Source organism: Macrobrachium rosenbergii, chromosome 9 (assembly GCF_040412425.1).
Source record: "Macrobrachium rosenbergii isolate ZJJX-2024 chromosome 9, ASM4041242v1, whole genome shotgun sequence".
Classification (NCBI taxonomy): domain Eukaryota; kingdom Metazoa; phylum Arthropoda; class Malacostraca; order Decapoda; family Palaemonidae; genus Macrobrachium; species Macrobrachium rosenbergii.
Genome location: NC_089749.1, coordinates 57140612 through 57153111, shown reverse-complemented (window position 1 = coordinate 57153111; position 12500 = coordinate 57140612). Strand labels below are relative to the sequence as shown.

At 38.2% G+C, this 12500-nt stretch overlaps 1 protein-coding gene and 1 long non-coding RNA gene across 11 annotated transcripts in view; one reads left to right on the top strand and one right to left on the bottom strand.

The window, feature by feature from the left end:
* Positions 1-12500, bottom strand: part of LOC136841871 (uncharacterized) — a 320425-nt gene that overhangs the window by 243085 nt on the left and 64840 nt on the right. The window lies entirely within an intron of this gene.
* LOC136841868 (sperm-tail PG-rich repeat-containing protein 2-like) overlaps positions 1-12500 on the top strand; it is a 92559-nt gene that overhangs the window by 24707 nt on the left and 55352 nt on the right. For 7 of the 10 annotated variants that reach the window (XM_067109274.1, XM_067109269.1, XM_067109267.1 and 4 more), the window contains exon 2: positions 2030-2088. The exons of the other annotated variants lie outside the window; for them this stretch is intronic. In XM_067109274.1, coding sequence (XP_066965375.1) covers positions 2071-2088 — 18 coding nt within the window. In that variant the 5' untranslated portion in view covers positions 2030-2070. The remainder of the gene's footprint in view (positions 1-2029; positions 2089-12500) is intronic. 10 annotated transcript variants of the gene reach the window in all.

The following is a 12500-nucleotide window of genomic DNA, read 5'->3' as shown; positions in this document are numbered from 1 at the left end:
ATTAACAACCCTTTTCGACGGTGCAGGAATGTGTCGTATTCGCGAGGAACTTCGAAGCATATAGGAAGTGCCAGAAGGATCTACGCGAAGGACAGAAGCTTCCCTTTGACCACTGACACGTCCAATAGGACCCCAAAAGAACAGAGGGAATCTAGGATATCCTCTGGTGTAACCCTGATACTCTCCTTATGGGGTCCCCCAATGAGGTCGCATGAGTGTCAGGGTGAGTAAAAGTGTTGGAGTGTTTCCGTGCGACATCTGAGAGAGGGAGGAGAATGATGGGGGGTTGGAGGATGGTGGAGGGAGTTGGTGGGTGGGTGGGTGGAAGTGTGTTGGAGATAGATGCCACATGGTGGGGGAGGGGTGATTTGGAGGGAGGGGTCAAGTCCGAGGGCCAAGACCGCCACTCTGCCTCTTATATGGAGATGGGGTTAAGTGTGACTCATGCTTGAAAGATCCAGCCACCTCTCTCTCTCTCTCTCTCTGTTCCCCTTCTCTCTGGGGCCCTCCCCCCCTCATTTTAAAAGCGGTGTAATTGACTTACACCGACACTAACGGCATCGTTCGGCAATAAAGCAGCGATAGATTTGACTGCTGCTTTCAGGCTGTTTACGATTCACGAGACTGACTGACTGACCGCGGTTGGATCCTCCTGGCGCTGAGTGATCGCTGGAGTTTTTGTATTGTTTCTCATTCCGGTGCATCATTTTCCTTGTATTGCTTCTCTTCATTTCATGCTCCTCCTTATCCAGAAGACTTGCGTCCTTGCCTTGTTGAGTTTCGCTATCAAGTTTGGGAGAGAACTTTGCGCCACCACCTGTTTTTGTTTGTGTACGTCGATATTTATTCGTTTTTAGTCTTCTGTAAAAGAAAACTATTGAGTTGGATATTTGTCTGTCCGTCCGCACTTCATCTTTCCGCCCTCAGATCTTAAAAACTACTGAGGCTAGAGGGCCGCAAATTGTTATGTTGATCATCCACCCTCCAATCATCAAGCATGCCAGATTACATCCCTCTATCCTTAGTAGTTTTTACTTTATTGAAGGTTAAAGTTAGCCATGATCGTGCGTCTGGCACAGCTGCAGGTCCCAACACAGGCCACCACCGTACAGTGGCTGGAAGTTTCACGGGCCGCGGCTAAGCGTTTCATGGGCCGTGGCTGAGAGTTTCATACACCATTATACGCTGTACAGAAAACTCGATTGCGCCGAAGTTTTTACTTGTTTGTATTATCTGCAATTATTTGTTATTGCCTGAGATTTGGTTTTCTTTTCGTATTGGTGGTCCTTCATTCGTCTGAAGCTTGAGTTGCTGATTAATGGCAAGATCACTTAGTACCACATGACTGCACATGCATTTCGGATAATAATAATAATAATAATAATAATAATAATAATAATAATAATAATAATAATAATAATAATTATTATTATTATTATTATTATTATTATTATTATTATTATTATTATTATTATTATTATTCCTTCCTTCCTTCTTTCTAGGCCGACTTTAGCTTTGGAATTCAACCTTAACTCAGACCATCTGGGATCTTGTATTGCCTCTCACTACGTAACCCACCTGGTATTGCCATTCGTTGCCTGAGGTATATGACAAGAAATAAATACTCCTCTTATTCTCTATGTTAACCTCCATTCTGTTACTAATTAAGAAGAAGAACACCTTGAGAGAATATTGAACTGTATTTTACAGTTAAACCATGCAAAGGGTTTTCCCGGACAGACAGCTGTTTAGGATAATGATCAATATCGATTAATTTCTCCAGCATTTGCCAAGGATTCTTCTTTCTCTTTCATGTTGTGGTTTAATTATTAGCTGAATTGTATTAGATGCAGATTACGTCCATTTGATGCAAACATACGGCTGTAGACAACCAAGTGGTCGATGAATTTACTTGCTAGTTGATTCATCAAAGGCCTGGTTATTATTATTATTATTATTATTATTATTGTTATTATTATTATTATTATTATTATTATTATTATTATTATTATTATTATTATTATTATAGGGTACAGAACTGCATGCAACTACGAGCAGACCCATTCCAAAATGACAGCTGAGATTCAGGTGGGTAAAACACCCTGACGTTACTTTCCTTAAGGAATTTAAATCCGTCTATCTATCTATCTATATATACAGTATATGCATAATTATATATACATATGTATATGCTTATATATATAGATAGATATACACTGTACACATGTGTGTATATATATTATATATATATATATATATATATATATATATATATATATATATATATATATATATATATATATATATATATATATAAAACAGAGTCACGAAAATATGGAACGTATTTTATCCTTTGTAATCCCCTTCTGTCATTTATATGAGCTTTCTTTGTAAACTTATTTTATATTTCATCAGTCTGCTAACTAAAGGACTATAAGTCGAAAGGCCTTGCAACACTCCATTGTTTCTCTTTCCTTCGTTGATTTTATCTTTATATATATATATATATATATATATATATATATATATATATATATATATATATATATATATATATATATACATGCACACACACATATATGTATGTATGTATATGTGTATATACACTCACATACATGCACATGCATACAGTGTGTGGGTTTATGTATACATACACACACACACACACACATATATATATATATATATATATATATATATATATATATATATATATATATATATATATATATAGTTATATATGTGTGCGTGTTTTAGCTTCGCAATATACATTATAATGATGGATTTTCAATGACTTGAGTATTTAAACATTTCGCCCAATTCGATGGACGCCTTGGCATGTGCCTCTTCCCCTCTCCATACCCAATACGGTGTCTGGGTATAAAAAAGAAAATAAAAACAAGCCCTCATCTCCCTTCGGCCGTGACATGAAAATATGACTGTATGGGTCTTTTAGTCCCATATCTCATCACCATCATTATCTTCCTTGTTTATTTTTGGAAGTCCGCTAATAGGCCCTCACCAGGTTTATCTGGCGGGACCCCTGTATTTGTCGTACTTTGCGTTCTCTCTCTCTCTCTCTCTCTCTCTCTCTCTCTCTCTCTTTTAGGATAACGAGTTATTCTGTGTCATTTTAGGTGACTGATCTTATGCAAATAGTAGTCATTTCCTTTTAAGTGAAGACTATTCTACCTCAAAGAAGTCTTAATGAGAACTGGCTTTCTCTATCCTATAGGTCTAGACCAAAGAGAAACAAGGTATCTTCTCTGGGTAAAACTTTTACTTATTGTATTCAAGCAGTTTTTTTTTTTAACATTTAAATCTCGACACTTTACCCTGATGCTTAAATTTTAATATTGTTAAAAGTTATTGCGTTATTGCCGAGCGATGAATATGTATAGTCAGTTATGTATTAATGGCTTTGCAAGCTGTCTTTTCAACGAAGAAAATCTGAGCACAGTCCATTTTGAGACTTGAGATGTAACACAATTTAAAACCCGCTTCCAGCCTTGGAACTCCCTAAGAAGTCTTCCAGTACTTTGATTTATTTCGGCGTCTCATGGCTTCTCCCCTGACTCCCTTCTGACTTGAAAAAAAAGGGGGGGATGTGGTGGGGAGGGGGCCTATTTAACACCGAAACCCCGAATAAAAAGAACAGTTGTTTTGCAACTTCTCCAACTAGCTCTTTATCGTCCTTCGTCCGAATTGCTAGCGCGACTGTGCGATAATTGCTCTCGCCATTTCTCACTTCCAAGATTGCCACTTACGTAATTGGATTCTAATATAATCTTCCTTTTTGGATAAACCCCAGGGGTCATAAAAAAAAGAAGTAATAGGCGGACAACCCCCAAACCTCCCCCCACAAAAAAAAATCCTTGGAGGACCCTAATGGAGTGGAGTCTTATTACCCTCCTTTCGAGCCCAGTATGGTACAGGATGGGCGTTGGTATCATTCTCGGTCCTACTCTGAGGGACTCTATTGCCACCCTTCCCCACCCCCTCCCCGGGGAATCTAGCCTCCTGGATCCCACACACAACTCCGTCTAACACCGCCCCCCTCCCCAAAACACAAAAGTTATCCTCACAGACCCCGGCGGCGCCGTATGGACCTCCACCCGTAGAGCGACCTTGAAGGCCTTGTCGCAGGTAATTAGACTCGCCGGAATGAATGTCAGAGGGCGGCGGTAACTCTCTCATAACGAAGGCAAAGCCTCCGTTATTTATGCTGCAGTTAGACGCAACCCGAATGGGTTTAACTACCGGGTGTCGGGGTACTGAAGGCGTCTTGTGTTTAGGCAACCGTCGTCGTTTCAGGGAGCTTTTGTTTAGCCAGACAGCTTCAGATTAGGGAAGGTACTGGATGATGTTTCTCTCTCTCTCTCTCTCTCTCGTTGTGGAACCATTTGAGTTACAAAACAATAACTTTATTTCTCCCTTGCCCTTCTCTGTCCGTCTGTCTGTCTCTCTCTCTGTTGTAGCACCATTGGAATTACAAAACAATAACACTATTTCTCTCTCTCTCTCTCTCTCTCTCTTGTCTCACCTCTCTCTCGTTGTTTGGAATTGCAAAGCAATAACACTATTTCTCAATTCCCCCTCTCTCTCTCTCTCTCGTTGTGGCACCATTTTAATTACAGAACAGTAACACTATTTCTCCCTTGCCTCTCTCTCTCTCTCTCTCTCTCTGTTGTAGCATCACTGGAATTACAAAACAATAACACTATTTCTCCCCCCCACCCCCACTCTCTCTCTCTCTCTCTCTCTCTCTCTCTCTCTCTCTCTCCACCCTTATTGTGGCACCATTGGAATTACAAAACAACACTTTTTCTCCCCGGCCTCTCTCTCTCTCTCTCTCTCTCTCTCTCTCTCTCTCTCCTCTCTCTCCCCTTATTGTGGCACCATTGGAATTACAAAACAACACTTTTTCTCCCCGGGCTCTCTCTCTCTCTCTCTCTCTCTCTCTCTCTCTCTCTCTCTCTCTCTCTCTGCGGGAGCAACGGTACATTCAGCTCCCTTCTTTGTGAATGAAATAGCACGGTAGAATTTGGCAGATAAGCAGCTCGTGGAGAGAGGATACGGTCAAAGACGTCGAGGAAATTACGCTTTATGAAGACGTCAGTCAGTCCATTTTGGGAACCTGATATCGGGAAGGCATTGCTTTACAACTTTCATACATGGAGTCAATATCTCTATCCGAAGATACGATGAATTTTTTTTTTTTTTTTGCCCCGTTATCATTTTTGCTTACTCATTCTAGACTGCGTGATAACTTACTTATCTTGTTGCCCGTTTAAGGTAGTCTGCTTAAAGATAAAAAAAAAAAAAAAAAAAAAACTAGGACGCGGATTTGAAGGATAGAGAAATTTGAGCAATTTCTGAATTCTCCTGACTTTAATTTTCGCAACTTATTTTTTTCTTTGCCTTTGATATTTTTCTTATCTTACTTATCTTGTTACCTTTTAAGACAGTCTCCTTAAAGATAAAAAAAAAAAAACTAGGACGCGGAAATGATTGGTAGAGAAATTTGAGTCATTTCTGAATTCTCCTGACTTTAATTTTCGCAACTAATGTTCTTTATTTTTTCTTTGCCTTTGTTGTTTTTCTTTTCTTTATTTTTATTGGCGTTTCATTTCCCCGCCAGAATAAACGGATTATACATCTATAACCTTGTCCGCTTTTCCGTTATTTCGAAGCTGTTGGTAAACGATTGATTGAGGTAAAAATAAAATGAAGAAACCGTGTTCGCGATAAAAACAAGTTACTGTTTTAAATACACCATCTGCATTTGTCAGCTTTTACACACACACACACACATATGTATACAATATATATTCATATATACACGTGAAAAAATCTTCGTGTTCTATACTGCCGTATTAATTCGTGCTGCACGCAAGTATTCAGTGATATGTATTTCGCACTCCCTACTCTCACGAATATGCACAATCTTAGTGATATCCCCATATTGACATTTCATTTCCTCTACACACTGCGTAGGTACGTATATATGTGTGTCTGTACGTATGTATGCATCGACTTTTCCTAGAATGATAATGGTTTCCTAGATTCCACGAGAGTTCGTCTTCTTCAGTGTTGAGATGGAATTCTCTGTCACAGAATTGCTCCAAGAAAGTGAGTCTACAGCCTAGTGTACTATAGATATATTGTAGTTACAGCATCAGAACCCGAGTTTCTACGGCGTGTTACGTCATTCAAAGGCGATATATCGAACAGAAGGGTCAACTGACGTAATATATTCGTGGTAAATCTTTTCCTCAAGCCCTTTCATCGTTTACAGTTTTTCTCAGATTTTTGTGACTTCATGATGGAGATATGTAACTTTCTTCTTCATGTTCGACTCACTGGTGAATACATTTGCTTTTTCTCACATTTCTCAAGAAATATTTAATTTTTTTGTTCTTTTCCAAAATTATCCAAGAATGTATGACATTTCCTTTTCTTTTTACCTCAGCATCTTAATCACACGTCAACCAAACACGACCTCGTTCATGCGAACATACAGGGAAACGCCTCATACCTCCGAGAGGATTCGTTTTTCTGTAACTTTTGGATGACAAAAAATAAATTCGCCTTTTTCCTCTACCTGAGCCAAATACGGCATCCCCTGGATTCGGGGAAACGCCTTCTCTCCATTGACGCCAGCGGCCATCACAGACGGCTGCATGTGTCATCGGAAATAAATGAGAATTCGCTTCCTCGTCGGTGCCAATTGGCCCTCCGTAACGACGGCCGTAAAGTGCCATCAACTAGCGCGCCGGAATGAACACGCCCAAACCGCAGCCGACGCAATTGAACGCGCCCTGCGGCGGCACATGAAACATCCCTCCCGCCTGCTTTATTGGTTCTTCGGGGGATCAAGTTATTATCATTATCTCCTGTTAAGTTATGATTCTGCTTCGCTTCGCCGTCGATGTTCGTCTGTTCTGGTTTTGACTCACTCTCAATTCCTGTTCTGACTTATGTTGAATTCTTCGTCAGCTACAGTCTCCCTCTTCTCTTTGCTAAGTAGGAATTGCATATTTGTTTTTCTTCCTTTTAATGTTCTCTTTTTGGTCGTTCTTTCATTCATGACTTATAATAAGTAGTTCCTGTTTATCGTAGAGCAGATATCCAACGTTTTTTTTTTTATTGATTAATTTAAACAAAATGCCAAATTAGGTTTCTCTCTCTCTCTCTCTCTCTCTCTCTCTCTCTCTCTCTCGTTGTGGCACAGTTGGAATTACAAAACAATAACTATTTCTCTCTCTCTCTCTCTCTCTCTCTCTCCTTGTGACACCTTTGGAATTACAAAACAATAAATATTTCTCTCTCTCTCTCTCTCTCTCTCTCTCTCTCTCTCTCTCTCTCTCTCTCTCTCTCTCTCTCTCCTTGTGACACCTTTGGAATTACAAAACAATAAATATTTCTTTCTCTCTCTCTTTCTCTTTCTCTCCCCTTGTGACACGTTTGGAATTATAAAACAATAAATTTTTTTTCTCTCTCTCTCCCCTTGTGACACGTTTGGAATTACAAAACAATAACTATTTCTCTCTCTCTCTCTCTCTCTCTCTCTTTCTCCCCTTGTGACACCTTTGGAATTACAAAACAATAACCATTTCTCTCTCTCTCTCTCTCTCTCTCTCTCTCTCTCTCTCTCTCTCTCTCTCTCTCATCTGGACACCTTGCAATTTGCAGAACAATAGCATTACATATCCCCCATCGTCCCACCATCTCGAATCAGCTTGGGAGGAAGACTGCAAGTGGTAGTAGTCACTTGAGTAATTGGCCGGGTCCAGTATATGTCCTCCGGTCTCCAATTATATCTCCTGGAATTATATCCTGGGCTGCATAAGCCTCCTGGATATAACCAACCCCTGGGAGAATTTGTCTGTCTACCCTGACGAGCTCCTGTTGTTTTTCTTTGTTGTTGTTAGATTCATTTCATCTGGTCCGGTTGCTTCTGCATCGTCATTTCTGCCTTTGTTGTTTTAGCATCTGATGTTGTTGTTACTTTATTTCTTTGCTTTTGGTTGTTGCTGCTGCAGTGTTGCTTTGCTTTTTTTAGTCTGGTTTTTTCATTGTTGTTGTTCGATTAATGTCATTTAATCCGGTTGCTTGTGCAACGTCATTTCTGCCTTTGCTGTTGTGGCATCTGATGTTGTTGTTACTTTCTTTCTCTGCTGGTGGTTGCTACTGCAGAGTTGTTTGCTTTTTTTGCCTGTTGTTTTCGCTGTTGTTGCTGCTGAGATTCGTTTTTCATATTTTTTTTTATTGGTCGCTGAGTTTGTTGTTGCTCATTTGGCAATGAGAATCCACCAAAATAACTAATTGAAATGTGGAGGTTTATATCCGTAGACTTTGAAGAAATCCATCACATTGTGGAGATTGAGAAGGAGAATCGAGCAGGCTCTCGAAAGCTCTCGCTTTGTTTATATATTCTTAATATACATTTAAACCAACACCATTGTGGATTTCTTCACCATTTCAGTGACTCATGCTATTAAGAAATTTTTAAAATTATTATTATTATTATTATTATTATTATTATTATTATTATTATTATTATTATTAGTAGTAGTAGTAGTAGTAGTAGTAGTAGTAGTAGTAGTAGTAGTAGATATGACAGAAAATTCTTAGTATAATAAATTTCATCACAAGTATAACACATACAACAGCTCATTAACTTGCTGTTAGGTAAAATGTGGAAATTATTTTCATTATACTGTCAAGGACAAACGTCATTTTGAAACAAACCATAATTTCTATTTCCTTGCACAGCATGCTTCCAGTGTACTGGATAATCATAAGTGTACAAAAAGAAAAGAAGAGAGAGAGAGAGAGAGAGAGAGAGAGAGAGAGAGAGAGAGAGAGAGAGAGAGAGAGAGAGAGAGAGAGCTAAAAAAAAAAAAAAGAAAACTCATCAAGTGAACAAATATATGCACAAATATGGAAATATGGGAGTAATGAGAACTAAGAGAATGAGTAGAAAGGAATGTGATAACGCGACGCCCCAACGTTGTTGAAACTTCAGTCATTTTGCAGCGAATTCTAGACTTTATTGGCTCCTGCTTTGTAAAAGGACACTTTAGTCCCATACATTTGGAAAATAGGTTGTCGTGATTGGATATTGTTGAAGTAATTTTGTTTTCCTCTTGGACGACGCTTTCTCTACTTTATTCTTTGTTTCTTCCTCTTCGCTGAAGGTTTCTTTTCCTTCTTTTTTTTTTTTCTTGGCTGAAGCTTTCTTTCCCTTCTTTTTTTTCTCTTGGATGAGGCTTTCTTTCCGTCCTTCTTTTGATTTCAAGTTAACATTTTTAGGAAGCTTTCTTTCCCTTCTTCTTCTGGTTTCAGGTTAACTTCTTTTAAATTGAGCTTTTCAGAACGTTACCTGTTACTTATGGGCACAGACATTGACGAGTCAGGAATGCTAAGGGTGCGTCGTTGTTGTTACAAAAATCTTAATGAGATCTTCTGCCACTTCCATATAAATACCTCCCATCGTTATCTCTTCCATTCAAGAGTCTATTCTATTTATGTAGATTCCCCTCAGTCTCACCTTTCAATATGTCATGTATTTATTTATTCATTACGGAATTTATCCAGATGCCCTTTCACTAAGGAACGTGCTCAAGACCATCATTCCATTCTGTCACTGATTCAGTAATTCATTATCTAATTCCTCTTTATTTACACCGATTTCTCACGGCGTAAACAAACCCGCCCTCAAGGAGTTCCAGCAGACACCGGTGTGGGAGGAGTCAGCCAAATATAGGGCGCAGTTTCATGGGCTTCCGACCGGAAGATCAATGTACATCCTTCTTGAACTATGTAATCGATAGACTACGGAAGGCCCAGCGGGTGTAGAGACGTGTGGGCTAGGTGGGACAGTGTTCCCCCGTGGGTGGGGAGTGGACCAAGATCTCGCCACCCACACACAAGACACGCATAGCTACCAAGTCCAGCCACAAACGACGTTCACCTTAACCCCACCCCCCAAATGAATTTCCCTGTATATATATATATATATTTTTTTTTTTTTAATTGTAACGAAATGTGATGGAAAGTTAAGTGAGGCATGGCTCTTTAGTGGATGTGTGAAGTTTTCTGTAAAACATAATATATATATATATATATATATATATATATATATATATATATATATATATATATATATATATATATATATTTATATATATGAAAAACGTAGAAAGACGACTGAGTTCCATTATAGGCTAAAGATGACTGAGAAATATTTTCTGTTAAAACAGAGTTCCATCAAATATAAAGGAGCCCATAGAAACGCCAAAAAAAGTGGAAAATAAAGGCTATATTTCAGAGACCAAACTGTCTCTCTCCTCAGGCAAATAGTATATATAAGTATAAAGATATATATATATATATATATATATATATATATATATATATATATATATATATATATATATATATATATATATATATATATATATATATATATATACATGCACAATTCACTCTCACTGTTTCTTTTGTATATCCCAAAATAAGACGAAAACTTGCTCCCGCAAAATTATCACAATAAATCGGGTATTTCCTTCTCCCTTCACAAAGGATCACCGTGAAATTAGAATATTCGTGACCGCTGCGTCGTATGTAAAGGAAAGAAATTGTCGTACATATATTATTTCTTTGTATTTATGACCGCACGACGACAGAGCCTCCTGGAAACAGACTGAAAATGAATCGTTTGATGGAAAAGATATTGTGACTGGTAGGTTTAATGCCAAGTCTTTTGAACGAGTGGAAGGAAATTTGTATTAGGGGAAAGTACATTATCCAAAATAACGTTTTTTTGTTGTTGTAATTTTGTAATGTACTTTAATGCCGTGATTTAACGTAATTTTTTGAATAGGCAGAAGGAAATTTGCGCTACAGGGTAAGGTATATTATCCAAAATTACATTTCTTCATGGTAATTTTGTACTGTAATGCCGTAATTAAAAAAGCCAAAGACATTGAAAAACAAGCTGCCGTGTATATATATACACACATATATATTATATATATACATATATATATACTGTATATATATACATATATATATATATATATATAAAACAGGCATCCAGAAATATGAGTTATTCACAAAACTTTAAGAGCTGACTAACACAAACTTAAAAATGATAGAGGGTGCATAGGGGGTGGACCAGGAGGAGCTACTCTTGAGGGCCGAAAGAGAGGTGGGTGGGGGGGAGCCCTCCAAAAATAAACTCGGGAGGATGGATAGAAAAAAGGTGGTGTGGTGCTGCTATAGGTAGAGGCAGGTAATTATAGACGTGGAATCGATGAATCTCGTCCCTCTGCCGCATGCAACGACACGAATTAAGTATTCATTTTCTTTCTTTCTTTTTATCTATTAGCTGTTCCTAAAGACTGAATTGCGTTTTTTATTATTATTATTATTATTATTATTATTATTATTATTATTATTATTATTTAGAACAGATTTTTAATACGCGAGGGTCAACAATGAGAAAATTCTTTGATGAATCGAAAATGGCAGTATTATTATTATTACAATTGCTATTAGATGTTTGGGATTTTGTAACTAATGCTGATAAATATGTAACTTGAATTATTATTATTATATTATTATTATTATTATTATTATTATTGGTGTTGTTTTTTGTTGTTGTAGAATGTTAGTAATGGAAATATTATATCTTCGATGAGAAAGAAGCACGTTGCATTGTAATACCGAAAGAAGTCTCTGTTCGTCTCTGCATAGTTGGCCATATCTGCAGAGCCCAAATGAAGTAGCGTGGTTTGACCTCAGCAGTGTTAATGCCTGTTAACCTTAACAGCAGGACTATCAGCTGACATTAACAGCTAAAATGGACTACGAACTTTAAACAAGTAAAAAATGCGTCGAAGTTTCTTCGGAGCAATCGAGTTTTCTGTACCGCGCATAATCAAGGCCACCGAAAATTTATCTAACTTTCGGTGGTCTCGGTATAATGCTGTATGAGCCGCGGCCCATGAATCTTTAACCAGGGCCCGGTGGTGGCCTGTCCTATATCGTTGCCAGATGCACAATTATGGTTAATTTTAACCTTAAATAAGATAAAAACTACTGAGGCCAGAGGGCTGCAGTTTGGTACGCTTGATGATTGGAGGGTGGATGAATAACATATCGATTTGCAGCCCTCTAGCCCCAGCAGTTTTAAAGATATGAGGACGGACAGAAAAAGTACGGACAGAAAAAAGTGCGGACAGAGAAAGTGCCGACGGACAGACAAAGCCGGCACAATAGTTTTCTTTTACAGAAAGCTAAAAGCAGTAACAGCAGGAATATCAGCTGGCCCTAACAGCTAAAATGGTCAGTTGACTTTAAAGAGCAGTAATAATAGTAGACCTCACAGCAGGAATGCTTTTTGATCTTAATAGCAGGATGTTATATCGACCTTAATACCAGGAATTTCAGTTGACCCTAACAGCGGGACTGTCAACAACTCTGTTGTT